Source organism: Tachypleus tridentatus, chromosome 12 (genome assembly GCF_004210375.1).
Source record: "Tachypleus tridentatus isolate NWPU-2018 chromosome 12, ASM421037v1, whole genome shotgun sequence".
In the NCBI taxonomy this organism is placed as follows: domain Eukaryota; kingdom Metazoa; phylum Arthropoda; class Merostomata; order Xiphosura; family Limulidae; genus Tachypleus; species Tachypleus tridentatus.
The window spans coordinates 95,196,965-95,211,220 of record NC_134836.1 but is presented as its reverse complement, the minus strand read 5'-3'; the positions used below and the strand labels follow the sequence as shown (position 1 = coordinate 95,211,220).

At 33.0% G+C, this 14,256-nt stretch overlaps 1 protein-coding gene and 1 long non-coding RNA gene across 14 annotated transcripts in view; one reads left to right on the top strand and one right to left on the bottom strand.

Annotated features, from left to right (window-relative positions):
- LOC143234059 (protein vein-like) overlaps nt 1–14,256 on the top strand; it is a 111,564-nt gene that overhangs the window by 76,462 nt on the left and 20,846 nt on the right. For 10 of the 13 annotated variants that reach the window (XR_013018496.1, XR_013018495.1, XR_013018494.1 and 7 more), the window contains exons 2-4: nt 5,944–6,109; nt 9,521–9,675; nt 11,022–11,127. Coding sequence is in view for 4 of the 13 variants with exons in the window: in XM_076471102.1 (XP_076327217.1) it covers nt 5,944–6,109; nt 9,521–9,675; nt 11,022–11,127 (427 nt within the window). In the remaining 9 variants the exon portion in view is untranslated. The remainder of the gene's footprint in view (nt 1–5,943; nt 6,110–9,520; nt 9,676–11,021; nt 11,128–14,256) is intronic. The other 3 variants (XR_013018498.1, XR_013018493.1, XM_076471101.1) reach the window with 1 other exon arrangement.
- Nucleotides 8,089–14,256, bottom strand: part of LOC143234061 (uncharacterized) — a 54,334-nt gene continuing 48,166 nt past the window's right edge. Inside the window, exon 6 of the long non-coding RNA XR_013018500.1 lies at nt 8,089–9,202. This is a non-coding gene — a long non-coding RNA (uncharacterized LOC143234061). The remainder of the gene's footprint in view (nt 9,203–14,256) is intronic.

Here is a 14,256-nt window from a genome sequence, read left to right as displayed (position 1 = left end):
AAGCGAGTATAAAATAAATTTAAAACAATTTCAACAGTTACCGCCCTCACAAAAACAATGTAGAAAATAAATCAGTTTACTAAACTATCAAAACTGTATTGTTAATTACAGATCAGTTTACTAAACTATCAAAACTGTATTGTTAATTACAGATCAGTTTACTAAACTATCAAAACTACATTGTTAATTACAGATCAGTTTACTAAACTATCAAAACTGTATTGTTAATTACATATCAGTTTACTAAACTATCAAAACTGTATTGTTAATTACATATCAGTTTACTAAACTATCAAAACTGTTAATTTGAGATAAGTGTTAATGGTCTTGTCTTCACAGTTTCAGAATAAATAAAGATACAAACGTAGTTGTTATACGAAAAGTGGCCTTTCTCAATGAACATATAATAAACTTAGGTGAGTTTAAGTTATAGTAGGTTATTTATAAGTTCCGAAATACTTAATAATACAGTGAAAAGGTTAGGGAATTATCAAAGTTCAATAAATTTTGTTGTTGTAGGATAGATATCAGATGTAGTTTGATAACTTAAAAGGACACACCCCAGAATTATGATATTAAACAATTCATCCCTTTATTTGCTTACTGAGTAGTTAGTTGTAACACACGTGAAACATTCGTTTTCTATTTCTGGTAAAACTGCCCTCACGGTATGAAGTTCCTCGAAATTTATTCGTTTGTGATATAAAATTGTGATAGGTGTGTAATTTGATCTGACATACAAACAATTTCACTATTTAAAAAGTTATGGTTTTTTTTTCAAGCACACTGAAGCAGGCTTTCTTATAAATGAAAAAGTTCATGCATGTTTAACTATATTTTGTCATGTACAATAAGGCGATTATTTTTTGATAAGTTAACTTGCTATTTACCTCATCAAATTTACTTTAATAATTCCGAGTGTTCTTTATTACTAAATAATTATTTGATATGACGAAAAAAATATGTTCAGTCGTGTGCACAGAACGTTTATTCCGAGTGTTCTTTATTACTAAATAATCATTTTATATGCCGAAAAAAAAACATTCTACGTGTCATAACGAGTTCAGTGTGTACACTCAAACTTAAAACTGTAAGATTTTAAATTAGACAGGAGAAGCCCTGCACAAGATGGAAACAGGCATAAATATATCACTTGAAAAAAAAAAGAGGAAGAAAAATAATAAAACTACAGAGGACATACTGAAATACAACTCTCTAATGACAACGTTGCGCTTTCTTTCATGTTTTTGTACTGCAACAAGAACGATAACTGTTAACTGCGAACGTAGAACATTCATTTGTCTGGAGGATCTTTAAATAATCGTTGAATTCTCCTAGGCCTAAGCTGTAGCATATTCGGATCATCTCCCTATGTCGTAGACGTAGCAGGTCTATGTCGGTAACACAAACAGAAATAAAGTTGTTATGCTGTAAAGGAACAACGCAGCTCTGTTAAATGGCTTGCAAAGATTAGCTCGCTCAAGGACACAGTTGACGTCAGAGTTGTAATTTCTCAGATATTCATCGTAGAATGCTAGCTGAATGAGCCATCTGCTTAATTATTTAGCGCTTATAAATGTTCGACAGATATGATTATTTTTTATAAAAAGAATATGCCTACACTTATTTCATTAACTTGACATTTTATATGTTCTTAAGTTACAATGAATTAAAAAATGTGTTGAGCTGCATCCATGTTTTCAAGAGAAAAATTTACATACCGTAACTTTAAAATATATTATGAAAGAGAAATAATTATAAATTATTATTCCCTAGCAGTGGTCGATACGAAGATTTCTCAGAATTACTGTCAAACTGTAAAATATAGAAATACATTTAGAGAGATTGTTTCCGTTTTGGACTTTCCCTGTTAATAGTGTTTTCCTGTTGAGCAGCAAGGTAAGGCAGTGCATTCGCCAGTTTTTTGGAATATTATATGGAATCTAAGAGCCGGTTTGTATGTGATAACTTTTTGTTTTGTTATTTTTATATTGTTATCCGTGCTCTGCCCACCACGGGTATCGAAACCTGGTTTCTAGCATTGTAATTCCGTAAACATACTGCTTAGCTACTGGAGGGCCTATTTGTACGTGACGTCTTTTTTGTTTGTTTCTCATTCATTGTGTTATATTTATATTTTAGCAAAATAAAACTTTTCATTAAGAGCAAATTAATATTATAGGCCATTAGAACTGTGGCTTCACGTGGCTTTGATTTAAGTCTGAATCTTATATCTCTAAGAAATCAGGTTTCGATACCTTCTATTGGCAGAGTACAAGCAGCTCATTGTGTACTCTTATGTTTTATAACAAGCAAATATTAAAACTGTCTTTAAGGAAGTAGTAATCTTCTGAAATAATACTAAACACCAAATAAAAGCTAAGGATAAATATATTAATGCAAATATTTATGACAATTAGACATATATATATATATATATATATATACATTAAAATAAAATGAGTACAAAATAAAAGGCCTGGCATGGCCTAGCGCGTAAGGCGTGCGACTCGTAATCCGCGGGTTCGCGCCCGCGTCGCGCCAAACATGCTCGCCCTCCCAGCCGTGGGGGCGTTATAATGATACGGTCAATCCCACTATTCGTTGGTAAAAGAGTAGCCCAAGAGTTGGCGGTGGGTAGTGATGATTAGCTGCCTTCCCTCTAGTCTTACACTGCTAAATTAGGAACGGCTAGCACAGATAGCTTTCGAGTAGCTTTGTGCGAAATTCCAAAACAAATAAATAAACAAAATAAAAAAATTGAAAAATCAAATATGTAAAAAAGGCAATTATATAACATATGTTGCAAGTTTGAAATGCGGCATTAATCACGCCAAAATTTTGGAGATAAGTTAAATTGAAGCCCAAAAACTGAAGCTACAAATTACGTTTATTTAGTAATTGTCGTACGTTTCTTGGACTTTAATAACTTCAAGCGCGTGAAGGAACTCATCCTTACAAATGAGTATCTTCACAGTGTCGAAACACCAAGGAATAATGTCCTATTGGTGATCACCAAAGTTTGACAAAATAACCAAGATTAATACATTATCCTTGTTTCCCCTTAGTAAGCCATGATATTGTGAAATTCTGGAAATACATAAATAATACGTTTCATCGAGTTATTGCTCAAAAGGTAATACGTGCATGGGTCATTTGTTTGTTTGTCAGATCTTGTGCAAAGCTTCTCGAGCCCTCCCTTATTTAGAAGCCATAAACTAGAGAGATGGCAGCTAGTCAACAATACTTACCACCAACTCTTGGGTTATTCTTTACCAGTGAAAAATGGAACTGACTGTCACATTATTATGTCCCCACGGTTGAAAGGGCGAGCATGCTCGGTAACGAGATTCGAATCTGAACCCACAGATTCAAAATGGGCGTTATAATCATCAGAAAATGCCAGACATTTGATATTGGAATTTATTGCACTGTTTATTTTAGGGTAGACGTGCACTGTATTAAAATGTTACTTTTTAATCACGATTTTAATGGATAGCAGTACTGCTAAAATCAATAAATTTACGATGAAATGAAACACTTAGCGCTCAGGAAAGTATCATATATCGGACATTAAAAAAATTATATTCAAATTAGGAACAGAGAAAATAAGCAGTTCGAACGTCTTTTGGAGCTGTATTTGACCTTGAGATGAAGAGTGGTCGTTTTTCTGGTTCTCGTTTCAGTTGCCAAGTTAGTGAACCCCTTAACAATCAGAAAGCACCAATTGTAGACTGCAACTGAAAATAGAATATTACTAGCTCACATTATAGTAAACTACTGAGTCTTGGCTAACCTTAACCATAAGGTATATAGTTTCTAGACAGTTGGAAACTAGCGATTCCATTATCGAAGTTACGTACCACTTAAGACTAGACTACATTCCATTTGTTTTCTTTTTCGTTGTTTTTTTCATGTATCCCTGGTGTTAAGTAGTTCAGTCGCGCTTTTTTCTCATATATACATCACCAGACTGTTAGTTCTACATAATTCTTCTTCTAAACACAGAACATGATCTACTTTCACGAGGGACGATCATCACAAAACGACTGCAGATAAGACGAAAGTAGACATATGGTGTGGTAGCAAGAAGCAAAATAAATATTTTAATAGTGTGAAAAAAATATTTACATATTTATACAAAAGAGGGAAATTTTAATTTGATACAAGTTGAAGATTTTGTTTGTTTAGAATTAAGCACAAAGCTACACAATGGGCTATCCTTGCTCTTCCCACCACGGGTATCAAAACCCGGTTTTTAGTGTGTATATCCGCAGACATACCACTGTGCAACTGGGGCCAAGTTGAAGATAAAATTATAAAAGCATGAAACATAATGATAACAAGTGCTAAAAAACTCAGCAGGAGACTTGAAAAAAGAAATTGTTTATTTATTGTTAAATGCAAAGCTACTCAATGGGCTTCTGAGTTATGTCCACCACGGGTATTCAAACTCGGACTTTAAGATTTAACACTCACCCACTAAGTGGCAGAAAGAAGAGATTAACAAATAGCATAAATTAATACAAAATTAAACGTAAATATATATGAATAAAAGATATTGAAAAGTACGAAAGGCTCGTGAAAATGATAAAGGTAAAATTAAAAACGATGATATAGGAAAAACTTCAAAAATAAAAATGGTAGATAATGTGGTTTATATATGTAGACATACGTGTAAGAATGAAAAATATGATAAGTTTTGTAAAATATTTAATGGGTTAAAAATAGAACTAAAAATGGAGAAGGATAAATAAATGGTAATTGGAGAAATCATTTGTCGAACTGAGAAACGTGAAGATAGAAAAAGCATAATGGTAGGAATTACTGAAGGAATCATTGATGATAACTGAACAAAAAGAGGAAATCACAACCATTAGGTACACAAAACAGTCGAATAATAACTGAAATTCATAGCATTTTATTTGTAATATAAGGTGTTGGTCATTCCTCTTGGTCATTTACTAACCATTCCTTGACTCCTTGTAGTTCGGTTGTCCGACACTCAATCTGCAATTCGCAAGTACGAGACCGATAGCCGAACATTCTCTCCCTTTCAGTCATGGGAGATTATAATGTTTTGGTCAATCCCATTACTGAGTAGCTTAAGGGCTAATGGTGAGAGATATTAATTAGCTGTCTTTCCTCTACTCTAAACTTTCTAAATTAGGGGCGGCGTATGCAGATAGCCCTCGAGTAACTTTGCGCGAAGTTCAAAAAACGAATAAACGATCAATTTTATCCCAAATAAAACTCAAATACCGATGGACTGGCCATCTATTTTTTTCTTTTCCCTTTAATGTTATTACTACCATCGTTCAATGTTAGATAAAAAAGTTATCATAAAACATTATATTACCTTACTTTATTCAACCGCCTCTCCAACATATGAAAAATATAACTTTCTGGTGAACTTATAATTCGCGATGTCGCCTCTCTTCATTTGTGGTGACATCCATTTAAATGCGCGTTACAGAAAGGTGTACTACAGATTACTTCAACAGTATACAAATATTCTAAGGGTTGAAGATTTTATATTCGTATTTATTTTTGTACTGGATTACGATAATGTGGCATATTTCACTGATTTCAGAAGCTTAGAAATACTTTTATTAACTTTGTTTATATGAATATTCAATTCAAAAGCAAAGAAAAATGAAAGTATAACCTTTGAATTTCAAGTTTCAATCATTGCATAGTAGAGATGAACCACTTCTCCTTCAGAGGCTCATAGAAATCGTCACTGTCTTTTTACATTACAAATCTTATTAAAAATGAACAGACTAAACAAATATAGTCTGAAGCAATTGATAAACAACATGAAAACGATTGTCTGTAATCACTGGTGACTTCGGACAACTTTATTATTATAAAACTAATAAATGTTATAAGCTGTGTTTAAAAACCAAAGGGCAGAGATAATTTTTTTTCTCTTTTCTGTAGCCAAGCCACCATCAACGAAAACGCATCATGCCAAGATCAAAACTCGGCGAAAGGCCAGAATTAGTTTACGATGTACATTCGGAGGAAACCCACCACCCAAAGTTCAGTGGTATAGAAATAAGAAACTCATCAGAGAGAATAAAAGGATTAAACTAAGAACAAAAGGGTATGAAAACCTCATGTAAATATACACTTATAAGTTTAATTTCATTGTTAAACACGGATCACACAAATTAACCATATTACATAATGTCTATTGAACACTTCCCTTGGATTACAAACTGTTCAAATTCAGATCGATAAGTAATACGATAAACTGTACAAAATACTATCTCATATCATTTATATTTATTCACGGATTTGTTATGAGCTATGTCATAACTGAGCAAATTTGAGTACAATCAACCGGGGTGCTTGCATGAGTGAACTTACTTTTATAATGTGTCCAGAGCTGAATGAAAGCGTTGATCGTCTTGTTTTAAATTTGAACCCTCTGATTAACCACGCCTGGTTTATCCATTCAAAGAACATTCTAGATGTTACTAGATTTAACCATCTTTTTTATGGGAGAAACTTTAACAGTTTTGTTGATAAAATATGCACTGCATTAGTTTAGTTTCTGCTTCGGTTTTGTTGTACTTGAATACGGAAACGTGTTTAAAGAAATCATTTAGCCATTCGAAAATATTCACTTAATTCATAACTGACCATTAGGCCATACCGGACCGGCCAAATTTCACGTGGTAATTTCACGTTTTCTTTTCTTTTTTTTTTAATTTTAGAATAGCTGCGCATCTTGTAAGATACATAAATAATTAAGGCGTTGGATATTATGCTTTAAAAACTCTACTCGAAAGGTGACATTGTTCTGCAAATTTCTACTATAATCTTTATAAAGAAGCTCTAGTCTGTTGAGAGAAGTTGCTATAGACAAAACATTCTTAATGCTTAACTATCATAGTTTTATAATAAATATCACAATCATGGTAATACCAAAAATATCTTTAAAATGAACATCTCTTACATCTCCTAAATTTTCTTACATTCCATCATTAGCGTTAATATATCAAAAATATTTAGTTCATAATATTCTAACTACAAAAAAAGCAACAACAGCTCAGAGAAAGTTTTTGTGTTTAATAGGAAGTTTAGAAAAAACAGATTTAAACGGTAATAATATAATGTTTTTGGCATTACCGTGTTTTTGATATTTGCCCCCCAGACAACATTAGGGTTATATGTATTTGCGTTGTTTAAATGCGTGAAACAAAAACCGCTGCTAAACTACTGCTTCCACGTGGTCCGTTCTCGATTTCAAGAAGCTTTGTTTGTATATCATCAGTTTTTGACCCTGTCATCTCTTAGTGTTTACTTGGAAAAGCCTCCTTCCTTCCTAACGGCACGAGTGGCGCCGAGGCTCGTCTGAGTAGTACTTCCTGAACCCCGTCAAGTGCAGTAAAAGCCTCGTGCTGGTTCCTCATTGGCTCGCAATAAGATATAGAACAAATTGACACTTCCGAGAAATTAGCTAAAACAAAGGTTCATGTACAGTAATTCACAGTGCTTTCGGATTTATTAAGAAACAACACACAATATGCATTATATAATACATCGTAAGTGATTATTACATTAAATTCAAAATAACTTTGTACAGTAGTTTGTTCCATTACAGTACGCTAAAATGCGCTATTTTACAGTATATAATTCATGTAATATGAGAAAGCTATTTGTACTAAAATAACACAAAAAGTAAATTATTTTCTAATATTTACGCATAATAGCACAATCACGACAGGGTCCTTTATTTTAATGTAACGAAATAATGAACATTAACATGGTATTAAGTATAAAGGACAAGGACAGTTTAAGGATTTCTGAAAGGAAGGGATCCACTTCTAATAGTATCTGAGAAATTTTATCGCCACAAAATTAAAATGGTTCATTTTAGTAGAAGGTGGACTAGTGTACATTCGAATATAAATATTTTGAAAGAAAAACAGAATAGCATTTTGTCAAGTATCAAAATAACCGACTGTCTATCCCTTCTGACGGAACTGCAGGACGAAACATCGGGACTAACTGTTCTCTTTTCCACTTGGTGAAGTGTATGTTATAAAGTGGTGCACCGTCTAGAAAGCTACAGAAACCTATCACAGAATTAAACCTAAGTAACTGTTGTCTGTTCGTATTATTTGTTTAACATTCAAGGGAAATAATCGCCTCCTAGATTCATCCGTAACCGTTTGTTCTACTGAGAAAAACAGTTTTCGTTTTTGTTGTTTTCAATTTCATACAAACCTGCACGAGGGTTATCTACGCTAGCCGTCCCTAATTGAGTAGTGTAAGACTAGAGAGAGGGCAGCTAGTCACCACCACCCATCGCCAGCTCTTGGGCTTCTCTTTTATCACCGAATAGTGGAATTGACCGTTACATTATTACACCCCCGCGGCTGAAAGAGTGTGACTGGGATTCGAACACACGACCCTCACATTACGAGTCGAGCGCCCTAATCACCTGGCCATGCTAAGCTGAGAGCAAGAGTAAACTTATAAGGTAATTCTTTATATTCCATGTAAAAAGTACAATAATTCACAGTGCTTTTGGATCTATTAAGAAACAATGCACAATATGCATTATACTATAGTGTTAGTCACAGTATTCGTTAAGCAACCCCAAAAAATATGTGAGACATATTGTGTCATAAAATCTCCAATATGTCACTTCATAACTTTTAATAACTTTCTGTTAGGGTAGTGGTAGTACGGAAAAATAAAGAAATCAGACCTTTCTCAAATATTTATCATAAATTATTTTTATACACACACACATTTTTTACCTCACACTTCTTTAATTTTTTAAGTAACTCTTTTAAAACAGTGCCTGTCGCAGTTTGATTTTCATATGTCTTTGAAAAGAACACAGCCCAGTATTTAGCGTGTAAGATAATGGAAATGAGGTGACATGGTTCACGTTCTATTAAAAAAACACCAAATAAAAGTACATCGTAGTTAGCAGTTTGAGGCCGTCGGTGCATCACATGGGTAACTATCAAATCTCACTATACAAGTAGCTCAAGAGTTGCCGATGCGTAATGTCGACTTACTGTCTTCCCTCTAGTCTATCACCTGACAACCAGCGATGTCTAAAGTCGATAACCCTAGTTGCATATATGCACGAAATGCAACAAAACAAACATACTAACCAAATGTGCTTGCATGTATGTCCATTACAGCTGCTCTTGCGAAACAATGTCTTTGTCTGTAGAATAAAATAAATTTTCAAATGGATATAAGTTATAGAATGATTAACTCTAATATTATTGATATCAATATAACTAGAACAATGTTGTTGTTGTTGTTTTTACGAAAAGTTTTTAATATTGGAAAATATTAATATCTACTGCACACGTTCATATTTCATTATTTTTTTCTGACCGAAAGTTGAATGAACGATGAGGAACAAAAAAAGGTTCACAGTAAATAACTTATTGTAGTTTAATTACATTTACATTAACTGCACTAGTTCTCAAATGTAAATGTTTTTCTGACAAGAATTCTTACTAATATTATGTTGTAGGCATTATTCAGTGTTAATTATCAAACGCGTTCGTCAACGGGATGGCGGATGGTATAAATGTCGTGCCTCAAGTGTATTGCCCCCACCAGCTGACAGCATGACTGAAGTTATTGTCCAGACGAAAAAGCCCAAGAAACGACCCAAACAGACGAATAGTACGTATATATATATATATATTATATAGTATTGAAAATGTAAATTTCTACTTTAGGTTCTATAACAATGCATGTTTCTCGCGACAGTTGAACTTTGATCAGACATATAAAGAATATACAGGTTACCAACTATCTGAAACGTACTCATAACATGATGCTTACATACAGATATTTTTCCCTTATAGTGTATAACAAAGATCCACTAATTTCATAGCAGTGTTAGTTGATTTAATATTATCATAATTATTTTCTTCATTGTTGACTAACTCTCTTATGTTAAGTCATTTTTCCTCAGTAATTTTATTACCACAGTAAAAATACATACGTTTAAATCTTAATTCGTTAGGGCTAGCTTGTTCTATTTGTAAGTTTTGGGAAGTACCATCGAGATAAGTTGTATGATAACCCTGCTGACTACAAATAATTCTTACCATGTAGGAAAAAATTTCTCTTAAATTTTCACAAAGAACTGAGCATATCAATTTTGAAAGACTATCTACGAATTACAATAAAAAAGTGACTTGTTACAGTAACAGTCAGTAATATAAAATGTTATATTGTTAAATGTTATTTCGAAAAAAGCCATCTTAAAAATACCGTTTAAATCGTTTGTATTCTTAACAGCTTATATTTTATTACAAAAAATTATACAATTTTTACTATATTGTATTATATATATATGTATATGGGGGTGTTAAATATTTATTTTATTTTCGACGAAATTTTATAACGTTATTCACATATTCAAATGAATTTAGGTTACTATATGGTGAAATGGAACACTCAAAACCCCTACAGATATTTTATTATATTGATTAAATACTACTGTTTACCAAATTGATATATTGTAGTAATAACGTGCGTGATACATAGTCTTTTCATTACAAAGTTAAACAGTTCTTACAAGAATAATGTAATTGTTAACAATAACGGTTAATGCACGATTTTGTTGTAAACGTTAAATTGATTGATATAGAGTTTTGTACAGCTTTCTCCAGAAAAAAAATAAACTTCTTCAACTATAGTAATATACTAACACGTAACAAAAGTGTGCTTCCTTGTATTTAATTATAAGTATACTCAAGATACGTTTGTAATTTCCAATCTTTTGTTCTACTTGTATATAAGGGTAAGAAAAGTTTCTATTATTATGCTAGAGCTGAAAATAAAAGCAAAGCTTGCTATTAATACATGACTAATCCACAACACTCCTTTTCGCTTTCACTTTTTAAATAATTCAAATCTTTGCTTGAGAATAACCACCCACTAACCCTATGTAGTAGTCAACCCTAGCTGCTAAGGTACACTTATGCTAGGTTGTATTCATGGTGTTTGCGGTGTAATAGAATCTCCACACTGGCAATTCAAAGGACGACCATGTGATGTCCAGTCCTATTGTCTGAACGGAGGGAAGTGTACCATGATCGAGTCTCTGCAGGAACGGGTGTGTGAGTAAGTTATGCATCCTTCTTCTCTTTGTCATTTTGTAGCTAAATAAAACCTACTAAACTTTTATAATGAAATAAGATTACTTTTAAGCTTCACATCTACATTTGTAGCCGATAGTCAGACGTTCTACAGAAGTTCAAATTATTTTAAAAAGATTTTATTTTCTTTATATTCAGACAAAAAAGAAACAAAAATTTTAAGTTTGGTGTGTCTATAACTTATAATCCTGCTTCACAAGTCTCGAATGCACATTTCAATTAAAAAACCATCTGAATTTTTAGGTTTTAAGTTGATTTACTGTACTTCGTATTTTTTTCGCAGCTTTTTCTAAATTCGATATAAATAATTCATTAAGACTATACTATCTGAATCACACAGAATTAAAACAGCTTATAACGAACGATGTTCATTCAAAATATGTACATTTATATACATGTTGAAATTGTAATATTAACTGATTAATTTTAAGCTTCCTGTGATTAAAATGCAATGGTTAAAACTTCATGATGTGCATTGTCACGAAATGTGTAAGACGACGAATGAAAAAAATTGAAAAATATATTAACAGTTTTTGTTGTTGTTGTTGTTGCTTTTTAAAAAAAGAAATAACTATTTGCTTGCTGAAGTAATGGTGTTTCAAAAGATAGGAAACTTATCGTGCTCACAATCTATAGATCAGTAAGTTTTAAATTTAAACGTCAACAGATTTGGCAATTTGTTGAATTTTTTGTGTTGCAGCTTAAATTTCATGTTAACTTTCTGACGCATAGCAGACACATTAATACATGTAACCAAAATGAAGAAAAATTGTACTATACGTTATATATGTCACTTATAGAGAATTTCTGCAAGACTATAACTAATTGAAATTCATTCTCAATAAACTTAAAATTAACACACTACACACTGCTATGGAGTATTTATGCTGGGTATGTCTGATTTTGTACTTACATTTTATTACCAATCACGTAATTATTTAACGTGGGGTTTGCATACCTCGATGTCTAGGGCACTTGTCTTGCATTCTGGGGGACGTGGGATCGAAACCCGTTACCAAATGTGCTTGTACGTTTATTCGTAGGACGTCATAATGTTACAGTCAATTCCACTATCCGTTGATAAAATGTATCTCAAGAATCGCCTCCCATTTACCATTTCGAAATTAAGAACGGCTAGCGCTCTCGAGTAGCTTCGCACAAAATTAAACAGACAAACAGTTTAACACTGACACGTGATTTTTAAATAAATTTAGAAATTCAATGATATGATCATATTTAACATATATGTTGACATTTCTAGGACAATGTTTAATTTTATCCTGGATGTGTATAGTGATTTTTTTTCTGCTTTAATCTACTGAAGCATTTGTTTTATTTCTTATACCGCAAAGCCACACTGGACTATCTTCTCTGTTCTTCGAGAAGAGTCGAACCCTGGATTCTAGCACTATAAACTCTTAAACTTATCGCTGATCCATCGGGATCTTCAAGCATTTATCAGATAACATTTGTCTCCTTGAACTAATTTGTATAACATACAAAGTAGTTAATAGTAAAATTAAAAATAATCCGTAAATATTGTTTTTTAATATAAAATAATTTTAAGACAGTTAAAACAGCAGATCTGCTCATCCTAAAAATAAATTATCCTTAAATTATCTTTGGTTGAATATTCTTATAAATCAAATATTTTGAGGTGGAATGACTTGTTTGTTTGCTTTTGAATTTCGCACAAAGCTACACGAGGGCTATCTATGCTAGCCGTACCTAATTTAGCAGTGTAAGACTGGAGAGAAGGCAGCTAGTCACCACCACCCACTGCCAACTCTTGGGCTAATCTTTTACCAAGGAAGGAATAGTGGGATTGACCGTCATATTATAACTCCCCCACGGCTGAAATGGCGAGCATGTTTAGCGCAATGGGGATGCAAATCCGCGACCCTCAGATTACGAGTCGCATACCTTAACACGCTTGGCCATACCGGGCCAAGGTGGAATTACATTTTAGAAGTATTCTAAGCCCTTTTTTCTGCTAATAAGAAATCGATTGTCAACAAATTTGGGGATCAATTTCCAAAATCAGGTAAATTTTGAAAATCGAAACTAATTTGTTCAGCAAAATAGTTGATCATGCATGTTTGAACGAAAAATAAAAGGCCCGGCATGGCCAAGCGTGTTAAGGCGTTCGACTCGTAATCCAAGAGTCGCGGGTTCGAATCTCGGTCGCACCAAACATGCCCCCCTTCAGCCGTGGGGGTGTTACAATGTGACCGTCAATCCCACTATTCATTGGTAAAAGAGTAGCCCAAGAGTTGGCGGTGGGTGGTGATGACTAGGTGCTTTCCCTCTAGTCTTACACTGCTAAATTAGGGACGACTAGTGCAGATAGCCCTCGAGTTGCTTTGCGCGAAATTTGAAACAAACAAAATGAACAAAAAATATGCGGGTATTTGAAACTGAAGTTTTGGTGACATAAAAATTAAAGCTTACATTTTCCACAACATTGTGTTGTGAAATTATATTTTACTGGAGTCCTCTGTGTAATTTTTTTAAATCACAAACATTTATAAATTTCTTGTTGAGATACAATACGCAGATAGTGACAGGGCATGCGTGTCAAGTATAATATTTCCCGGAAATGCTTCATCATGATGTATCACAAAATATGAAAGCTGAATATTTCATCATTTTTCTTACAATAAGTTAACCTACAAGAGAGCATTTGCACATAATAAATACTAGAATTATTGTCATACGTAAAAAAAATCTGTTGGATTTGAAATAACATGGAAGTCTGTAACATAACTGTAAACGATCTTACCTTTTTTTACTTTCTCGACGTATGAACTTACTGATTGGTGTGATTTTTACCACAGATAAAATTAAATCAATTTTAACCAAAACGTTTATAATTTTTTTATAGTTAATAGTAAATTTTTCTCTAACTTTACTACTTTCTACCTAACGTTCTTCGTTCATTAATAACGTCGCTCTTTTCAAATTTAAGAGAAAGGTACTTTTAAATTTAGTGATAAACACGCTGCATGTTTGTGCATGAAGGGGACCTGATTGGCAGTTTCCGACATTTTTAGATTGAATGACTTTAATACATTAATTAAAGAAATGATTCTTT